The following is a 9851-nucleotide window of genomic DNA, read 5'->3' as shown; positions in this document are numbered from 1 at the left end:
CTCTTATTCAAAGAGCCATGTTCCCATTCACGACTAGTACAAACCTCCCCACATAAACCCTGAATGTAATTCAAGGCTTTCAATATTTATTGTGTGGACACTAGATTAGTGTTTATTAATTATCATATCTTGAAGTATCTATATCTGAACATTGACATGCTCATCTCTTGATGAAAGAGTATCCATGAGGGCTATAGATCCTCTTATTATCATAAACCCTGCATCTCTTGATGAACGTTACTTGCTAGAGATCTTCTGCCTGTATAGGCCGAAAATGCATGGCAGTATGTTGCTTTGAAAGCTTAGACTCATGTATATAATTTCAGGATAGTAACTCAGTGCAGTCGTGCAAATATATTTATTCTACTTATTATGGACTACGGTTTGATATGTCACGGGTTTCATGGAAAGTTGGAACCAGAATGGCAACAATTGAATTCTCTTGCCTCTGCTTACAAATGACCTTGACATACGCAATAACAGATTGGTAAAGATAGAAAAAATAATGACACTTTCAATGGTACGTCATTTTTCTTTTAAAAGTTTTCCAAACAAATCCAGAGAAACTCAGAAAAGTAAGGGAACCACCTATCATGGCCTGAAAAGTAGGTAATAAATTGAGAAGGTCATTCACTAGAATCACTCACTAGTATATATAAGATTGTAAGGGGGATGCAGATTCATAATCCATTCAAGTAGTGAGGACTGGAGACGATTTGGGTGACCATTATGAGGACGCCGTGCGCACATTTCTGGGGGAGGAAGTGGAACTTAATAGACCTAATTGAAGACATTGATTTTCATTGATTTGTGCAATTACACTCTTTACAATATATAGCAGTATACATGGTTACATTTACAGAAAGCATTCCACTGTAATTACAACAAAATATCAAGCTACTCAATCCTAGCCTTGTAACTGATGCTAAACTCTAGCCATAACAGATCCTTGACAATAGCAATATCAAGCTGGAGATAAATCAGTTAATGGCGGAGATTTGGTTGTTGTAACTGAAGCTTGACTTGAGGAAGAGATATGCAAAGAACCTGTGGTTCTAACATCCCCCCTCAAACTTGAGGGTCCTGGACTCACAAGTTTGCTCGATAGCAAGGAATGGCGATGCTTATGCAATGGCTTGGTGAGCAGATCAGCCGGTTGATCTACGGAAGGAATGAAGCAGACCCTATGGCTCCCAATGGCAACCTTTTCCCTGACATAGTGATAATCAAGTTCTATGTGTTTTGTGCGAGCATGAAAGATGGGATTGGAAGCCATGTATGTTGTGCTCAAATTATCACAATGCAATAACACAGGAAACTGAATATTAGCACCAAGTTCATAGAGAAGATAGCCTAACCACATTGTGTCAGCACAAGCATGAGCAAGGGAGCGGTATTCACTTTCTGCGCTGGAGCGAGCTATGGTGGTCTGCTTTTTAGAGCACCAAGAGATGAGATTTGAGCCAAGGTACATGAGATAGCCAGAAGTGGAACGCCTAGTGGTTGGACAACCAGCCCAATCAACATCAGAATAGGCTGAGAGATTTACAGGCTGACGCTGAGGTGTAAAGAGTAATCCATGTCCAAGAGTGCCCTTAACATATAGGAGAATGCATTTGGCAGCAATGAGATGTGGTACACGCGGCTGACTCATGAACTGAGACATCATGTTTACTGCAAATGCAATGTCAGGACGAGTTATAGTAAGATGCTGTAATGATCCAACCAATTCCCGAAAAGTTGTAGGATGGTCAAGAAGTGGTCCATCAGTAGCAGTAAGATCAGACTTGGCAGACAGTGGTGTACTAACAAGCTTGCTCAACAAAAGATCGTGCTTAGAGAGAATATCATGAGCATATTTAAGCTGATTTATGTGTAGCCCATGCTGATGAGTAGTAACCTGTAAGCCAAGAAAATAATGAAGGGGGCCTAGCCACCTAGGTCCTTGATGTCAAAACATCGCTCAAGACACCGTATAAAGCTCCGAAGAAGATGGTCATTACTCCCAGTCACCACAATGTCATCAACGTATAAGAGAAAATAGATAATATGGGGACTATGACGATAAATAAAGAGAGATGGGTCTGCGATACTCTGAGTGAAACCAGTAGATAACAGAAATGTGCTCATACGATGGAACCAAGCACGTGGTGCTTGTTTCAACCCATAAAGTGTTCTGTGAAGTTTGCAGACATGGTGGGGTTTGATCAGTAAGCCATCAAACAATGTAATACTAAGGTCAATGATGATAATGGAAAATTGTCAATAAGATTGAAGTAGAGGCTGTAGGGCTTAGGCTATGTCATATACGTACATAAACAGGAGCGCTCAAGCTCTCTGTTTCATTGTAGATACTGGATTTCCTCTGCTACATGGATATGCAATTAAAAATTTTGGCCTGACCCAGAAGCTTTTTTTACCTTCTTACTGGCGCTTCAGATCTAGTATGTCTTACAATGACGCCCAAAAGACTCAAATTCTAGTTCCGCTACGTAAAATGCTATCGGAATACAAGTATAGAGTTAGGCAGCAAAGAACAAGTATATAGTTACGCAGAAAAGAACGAAAAGTTGAAAGTTGTATTTTACTTTGTTGTATTGCCAATATATATAAACACAATGAGTGTATATAATACAAGCTAATTTGTAATGTAATCTCACTTTCACACTCTCAACTAAAGAAACATATTGCCAACCAAACAAAAATTACCTCTGTAGTCTGGTATTATACAAGGAAGAAGCAAATAAGGAAACATGAACTTCGTCATAGAGGATCCTCTTGGCTTTGATCCTGCCTTTCGTCACCTCCACTTTCTTCCTCTTGAACAACAGAAACAACACATTGATCCTCATTAAGTTGTTCCTCATTCCCCTCAGTAGCTTGCAGCGGCACAGGTGATGTTGAGCTTGTCTGCTGTTCAGTTACCAAGCTGGTAAGACCAGTTTGTTTCAAATAACTCTGTAGAGGAAGGGTTGCTACTTGAAGAAGGGACATCATGCTCAACTGACTTGGCCCCGCTGGCAAGTCTACTTCTCGGCCAGGATGGCAATTCAAGTCTAACTTTCCCTTCCCACTTTCCGCCAATTTAAGTTGGCTCTTAGATTCTGATTCATTTGGAGACTTAGCTTCATTGTCTGAAGGATCAAGGTGTGATGATACATGCCTAGAAGTGCTGTCTACTTCTGCTTCATCCCTAGGGCCCCATGCAAGCTGGTTTCTACAGGCAATCTCTGCTTCACGTTCTGATTGACGTTTCTTCTTGTTTATCATTAGGGTTTTAAAACGGCGTTTAACTGTCATGCACACCTGACATGTGCATGAAGGCTTATGCTTGCCCTTCCCACTTGGGGGCTGGATGCACACAATGCATGAGCAGCCAGGACGATGCCTGGGATGTTTTGTTGTTGTAGCAACTGATGCAGTTCCTGGGTCAGCCACATTGTCTCCAAGGATTGCAGCATTGGCCAAAGCATCAAGGCCAGAAGATTCATGTTCCTGGATTGGCCTATGGTTTGTTGTTATTCTCCTTTTCTTGAATTCTGAAAAAGAAGACACTATATTAATATAAGTAATAAACACTTCCCAAAGTAAATTTTACAATAATTTTCCACTGAAGATTGCAATTCTTCATGACCATAATGGATAAGCTCCTATAACCAATCTCCCACAAGTTTCTACTAAAAGATAATAGAGACATAAAGTGGCATCATACCTTTACTGAGTCTGAGAAAACTTTCCAGTTCCCTAGGGGTTAATTCATCTGGTGCAGAGCACGAACACCTGTTTGAGACAAAAAAACATGACATACAAAGATTTATTTAAGCACTACTTTACTGCAAGAAAAATTGTAAAACAAAACCCATCACTAACCTGTTTTGATCCCAAACATTGTCCGTACACATCCACTTAGATGGAAGTAGTACATCAACCGGCAACCTTCGCCATTTAGAGCAACCATCACACTGAGCCCATTGCTCATGTTCCCTGAAGACAAAGCTTATTATTTTGGTATCTAAATAAATTATCTAACTCACCCCAAGACAATGATATAAAACCTTTCAACCATGAAAGTTGAAGCATTCAATTGAATATGGAAGACGAGCTGCACAATGACAAAGGGGAAGTTTGTTCTTTATACACTTCCACACCATGGTCTTTAGCTAAACTAATGAATAAAAATAGAGCTACAATTTAGAATGGTGAGACTGGTGCCATAACAGGTGTCCAGTGAGATCTCTCAAGTCATTATACATTAGCTTTACAAACTAAAATATTTATGGAAAAGATATATGTGTATATATAAATAAGCAAAGGAAGTCTTACCCAGTTGACCGGACTATGAAGATACTCCTTTTTCCAAACACAGGAGGTTCCTACATAACAGAAGTAACTGCAAATATAAGCAAACCAACGATGCATTAACATATTCAAATTTTTTTTCGGTTCATAAATTTTTGCCACTGGCGAAAGAACCAAAAGCTTCATATGTGTACATGTCTATCTACCTGCACAAGAATACAAGCCACTGTCTAACAGACTAACAGAAAGAAAGACGAGAAGTCTGTGTAGATAAATTGTAAACCATAAATTCAGAACAAAAACATAAATCCCATGTTACATGGCTATAGTTCTATGAAACCCCTTTTCTGGACTTGTACCATATGGGAGTCATGACAATTACGTCCAAGTCCCACAAATCATAGATGAGCAAATAATTGGTAAATAAGTGAGATAGTTATCATAATGGGAAACAATAAGAAAAGATCGCAAAATATGTTCATATAACTCAGACATCACTCACTTCATATTCTTCGAATTCAAGATCCTCAATCATGACAGTGCTTGGCTTAACAGCTGGAGGCGGACGAAGCAAATCCTGAGCCTCTTCCCAAGTAAGCTTCAGCTCTAGAGCATCTTGGCTATCAATGAGCAACCTTTTACTCTTGGACCCAATATTTCTAGTTCTTTTTCTCTCCGGAACCACTAACGATTGCAGCAGCAAGCCTTCCCTTGTCCTGCTTTCATGCTTTTCAGATTTATGCCAGCTCGGATCACCAGTAGCTGTAGTTAATTGTTTGGGCAGTGCACTTAGATGCGGATCCATGCCCTTCGTTGACTGAAGAAGACCAGAGTAACCACTTATTACAGGAAGGTTCTCAATAACACCCGAAAAGAAAGTTTCACTTGAGTGAGCGCCATTGTGAATGGCAGAAAGATGGGTGTCCTGTTTATTTTAATAATTTGCATATCAATATTATACTATTCATTTTCCTAATATGAAAAGTAAATAGAGGCTATCACCTGCATTGCAACAGAATTTGATGCCTTTCGAAACCCCATAATAAGCTTTCCTTCAGGGTCCATACGACTGAAAGTCACTGCAGCAAAAGAATCATAAAAATAACTATAAAAATGTCACTGCTTGCAGAGTCATTGCAAATAATCTCTCTTCCCCCATTTCTTTTCAATTAAGATGGTTCCAACTGTAGCTGAAGTTGCCAAATAGTCACTCTTTGGCGTTATATATATGGTTATATTTATAAATATAAACAGTTCGTTTGCACACCATGAACAGGGGTAAACCCCATGACATGGTCCCTATGTAGCCTTCTAGCGGACCAAAGAAAACCCAACAATTCACACTATATATAACTCTGTGTGTGTGTGTGTGTATAAAATATACGTATATTAAATAACTTGGTAAATGCAGCAAATGAAAATTACCAGTATCTCCAGCCTGCAACTGCATTGACTGTATGCAGGGAGTTACACCCTCTAACACATACATCCTACTATTATTGTTAGGCCAGAATCTGAACTGAAACACCCATTCTTTTCCCTTCACATCTTGAATCCTTAAAGGAAGGCCCTCAGGTTGAGAGATAGGAGGAAAATATGCCTACATAGTGGTTTAGATTTGACTGATACATAAGCTTGTAGAGAAATTTATAGTAATGGATGCAGATAACATAATGACAAAGGCTACAAATATCAGTAAAATGTTCAGAATAGATTAACCAGAAGGCTTACTTCAGCACATGCTTTAGGGAGCACTAAACGACCAATACGACCCGCATCACTGGCACTCAACATCTTTTCAAACAATGGTACAATTGTGGAATTTGAACTTGAAGATATCACAGTTAAGGAAATCCCTGCTCGAGTTGGCGGATAATTATGAAAAAAACGAAATTGTTATGACAGTTGTTATATGGTTTGGGCAGGAAGTAATCAACATAAGAATAAAACAAGAAATAAATTATCAAGGATACTCTCCAGATATTTGCTGCAACTCTTGGTCCGTAATCCTGGGCCAGTATCGGGGAAGTAACTGATTCCGGCCCCGTCCTTCAGCAGGTGGCCGTGCAACACGTGCCTGTGAAGCCATTGTAGAATTTTCCTCCAAACCTGTGGCAAGGGCCAACTTTGGAGGCTTTGGCAAAAGATGACGAGACCTAGCTCCCTGTAAGAACAGAGAGGATGTCCTAGTGTGTTCATCAACACCGATACCAGGAAAAGGATTTGCATATCCTGAAGGTGCACCTAGGCTCATACTCAAATTTGTGTGCGGAAGGGATTCATATATATCATTTATCCCCAAGTTTGCTTTATAAATTTCTGGTTTGGAACTGTCAGATGATACATTGGATGTCTGATTAAAAATTGACAGACTTGTGCCTCCAATCTCAACCACAGGAGCTGGAACATCATCCTGTTTCATTTTCTGCAATAACCCAACTGTTTCATTGTTCTGAGATTGAAGCAAGTTCCTGAGCCCATTACACTCTTTATTATTTTCCATCTGCATAAGCTTCACTTTATCGACATTGTTACTATCCAATTGATTGTCTGAAGGAGCTAATTTCAGCTCACTGATTTTGGATATGCCAGGTCCATCAGGCTTTTCGTCACTAGCAATCTGTGTGAATATGTTTCAAAATCATTATAACATAACTCAAGAGTACACTAAAGACAGTGAAGCGTTATCCCATTATAGTCTTCCATGCACGAACCAACCAACCATAAGGCCATGATAGAAAACATTACAGGTTTTTGTTATATTTTCCAAATCCAGATTACATCACACTCTTCCAAATATGACATGTGAATATCTACCAACAGATTTCCATTTTAAGGCTGATATGATATGTGAATAAATCTTACAGGGTGAGGTTCTGAATTTTTCACGCAGTGTTTACACTTGACACCACCACTGTCAAGGAAATCAAGCAGACTCCTGGAAGCAATGCACCCACAGTGAAGACGCTGCAGAGAACGAATAGGTGCAAAACAATCAGAATATAATATCAAAGTACGGAGGAAGGGAAACAAAACCAAAGTCAAAGTTTATGGTTGTTGAGTATACTGCTCACCTTTCCACATTGAGCGCACTCCCTCCAACCGGATTCTTTTGAATGGAAAACATCACAAAAAAGTGATTGCTCATATGCAGACCTAGTGCCAATATCAATTTCAGATCACAATATAAGTCAAGAATGTTTCATGTTCTAACTAAACGAGCTTCTTTTCATGCCACAAGATTATAACAACTCTCTAAACACAAGACATGCAATTTTTAAAGGAGCAATTAATTTCTCAAACCAACCAACATCATTATCAGATTTTGATTATCCACGATTACTATTACATTGAGCTGAATTTTAGATGACAGATTCCAGTTATTATTTGTCTAAAAAAAAAATCAGTCCGAACATATAGATGGAAGAATATAAAACAAATATAATATAACGAAATTGCTAAAATAAATAAGTAAAATTGGGGGAAAATAAGGAAAAACTAAAATTCCATATTCCGGCCACAAATATCATTTAGCGGTTAAGAACAGATCACAACGTTGAAATATAAGAGATCACGCACTTAAAACCTCCAATAAGCCCTGAACTTATCAAATAAAAAGCAAAAACAAAAATTTATCCAAACCGACACCATATAATTCGGTATCATTATTCCCAAACAGAATAGAACTAAACATTACAGCAGCAGTTAGTGAATTTGCACCGAAAAAAATAGAATCAAGTAATAGTGAATTACCCGCACTTGTGACACAGATTGGCGAATCTACCAGATCGCAAAGCCCAGCCTTTTTTCCATTCGATCGAGCTCGAGCTCCCGCAATACGCGTTCATACAAGCACTCGGATCCATCTCCCTGCAAATTCCACCAATTCTGAAATCCAATCGAAATCACAAACACCAAAATCCCTAATCTAACCAATCATAAATTAATCCAAATTTCAAATTCCACCGATTGATGAACTCAAACACAAAATTGAACAGCAAAACAGCTCAGCACAGCAGACAAGAGAACCGAACTAACCTCGAAGCTTTCCAGCTTCCGCCGCAGTAGCAGAGCCGGAACTAGTTCATTTGCAGCAATAGGACTGACACGGCGGCGGCGGCGGCTCTGCTGTGACTGTGATTTATCGGCGTCGGAGCGATTTGGAGTTGGATCGTCTGCGATTTAGGGGTGATCGGAGTTGGAGGTGGAGGGGCGGAGAGTTGGATCGGCGATTTGGCGTTTTGGGAGAAGAAGACGTGTGCATGCAAAGTTGAAAATTGAAAGAAAATGGGCACAAAATGCATGCACGATGATGATTATGCTTCAAGACTCGGCCAACTCGCCCACCCCTCTTTTTTCCCTACTTTACTACTATCCATTATTTTATTTCTTAAAAAAAAAATTAAAATTAAATTAGTCATTTTCCAAATTATAAGAAATAAATTACCTAAACGGTTTGGTCTAATAAAAATCTGACTACAAAAGAGATCCAGCATTCCTTGTAAAAAATATTTTCTTAACAGAATTCAAGTCCCAAATTTATTAAAAATAAAATTATAAGAAATAAATTAATTTCTGATGAATTATAACGGCAGCAGGACAGCAGCACCGGGAAATGCGCCACTAGTGTTTGTTTTTTTGTCCAATCAGATAGTTCGCATGCAGTAAAGAATTATTATGGTGAGTTCAGAAAAAGCCCATGCTTGAACATTCAATTACGAATTGCCACTGGGATTCTGCGCACCGTCCAAGTAGTTGAAGATTCATGACAATGAATCGCGGCCGTTGACTTGGTTTGGATTTATGACGTCATGTTACGGGGGTGATGATGGTAGGTGACCGGGGAATGTGGTACCTACCGGGGAGTGATTGTGAAAGAGAAACGCCAACGCACGCGCCACGGATGACAGTGCCGTCACGCCTACACGTGTGACAGTTGGGCGATGTGATTATTAACGCGTAATTGGGCCATCATACAGGGAGAAAGAGACTAATTAACAACAAAAACCATTGTGGCTTGGTGATTATCTTATGCTAAATAGAACTCCCTTTAAAGAACTGCTAAACAGTCGTGACAATTACTTCAGCCGATACCGAACCGATAAATGTCGGTATGCTCAAATTCTTCGCCGTAACCGTACCGCACTTTTCGGTTTACCGAGCTCAACAGTCGGTTTCGGTCGGTATTGAAAACTCCGATCGTCGAACTGAAAGAAAACAGAGGTCGAAGAAGAGAGAGAAGAAAAAAAGATGAAAGGATGAAGAAAGAGAAGGTCGCGGAAGAGAGAGAGAGAGAGAGAATAAACTCTATAATAAAGGGTGGGTAGAAAGTTTTAAAGTTCAAATTTCAAGAAGATAAGGCTGCTAATTGTCATCAGTTTTGAAATATACATATATTTGTTGTTTCCACGTTGAAGGGAGGAGGTTCGAACCCCGCAAGCAGCATAATGAAGGTACATTTAATTCATTTTGAATTAAATTACTTCATCTCGGTCGGCTCGGTTTAAGCCGGGCTTCTGGTTTTTGCCTTTTCGGCAGAATGGTTAAGCCAG

General features: G+C 39.4%; 3 protein-coding genes across 5 annotated transcripts in view; 1 reads left to right on the top strand and 2 right to left on the bottom strand.

Moving 5' to 3' along the window:
• Positions 1-9851, top strand: part of LOC133721631 (uncharacterized) — a 72451-nt gene that overhangs the window by 56994 nt on the left and 5606 nt on the right. The gene's annotated exons all lie outside the window — the stretch shown is intronic.
• Positions 965-2000, bottom strand: LOC133722751 (uncharacterized mitochondrial protein AtMg00810-like). The gene is made up of 2 exons (XM_062149620.1): positions 1959-2000; positions 965-1900 (listed from the first exon to the last, which is right to left on the bottom strand). The coding sequence occupies exons 1-2, from the start codon at positions 1998-2000 to the stop codon at positions 965-967; spliced, it is 978 nt and encodes a 325-aa protein (XP_062005604.1).
• LOC133720371 (B3 domain-containing transcription repressor VAL2) lies at positions 2561-8674 on the bottom strand. 3 transcript variants are annotated; one of them, XM_062146631.1, is made up of 13 exons: positions 8338-8674; positions 8053-8187; positions 7374-7455; positions 7165-7266; positions 6273-6919; positions 6031-6127; positions 5725-5899; positions 5302-5378; positions 4802-5224; positions 4324-4373; positions 3871-3984; positions 3713-3780; positions 2561-3539 (listed from the first exon to the last, which is right to left on the bottom strand). In XM_062146631.1, exons 2-13 carry the CDS (start codon positions 8163-8165, stop codon positions 2764-2766), a joined length of 2724 nt encoding a protein of 907 aa, XP_062002615.1. In that variant the 5' UTR covers positions 8166-8187; positions 8338-8674; the 3' UTR covers positions 2561-2763. The 3 variants fall into 3 exon arrangements, with proteins under 3 accessions (XP_062002615.1, XP_062002614.1, XP_062002616.1); XM_062146630.1 differs by having other exon boundaries at positions 8053-8169; positions 8338-8673; XM_062146632.1 differs by having other exon boundaries at positions 4802-5116; positions 8053-8169; positions 8338-8672.

Source organism: Rosa rugosa, chromosome 7, assembly GCF_958449725.1.
Source record: "Rosa rugosa chromosome 7, drRosRugo1.1, whole genome shotgun sequence".
In the NCBI taxonomy this organism is placed as follows: Eukaryota; Viridiplantae; Streptophyta; class Magnoliopsida; order Rosales; family Rosaceae; genus Rosa; species Rosa rugosa.
The sequence above is the reverse complement of the archived record's forward strand: the minus strand, read 5'-3'. Positions and strand labels throughout refer to the sequence as shown.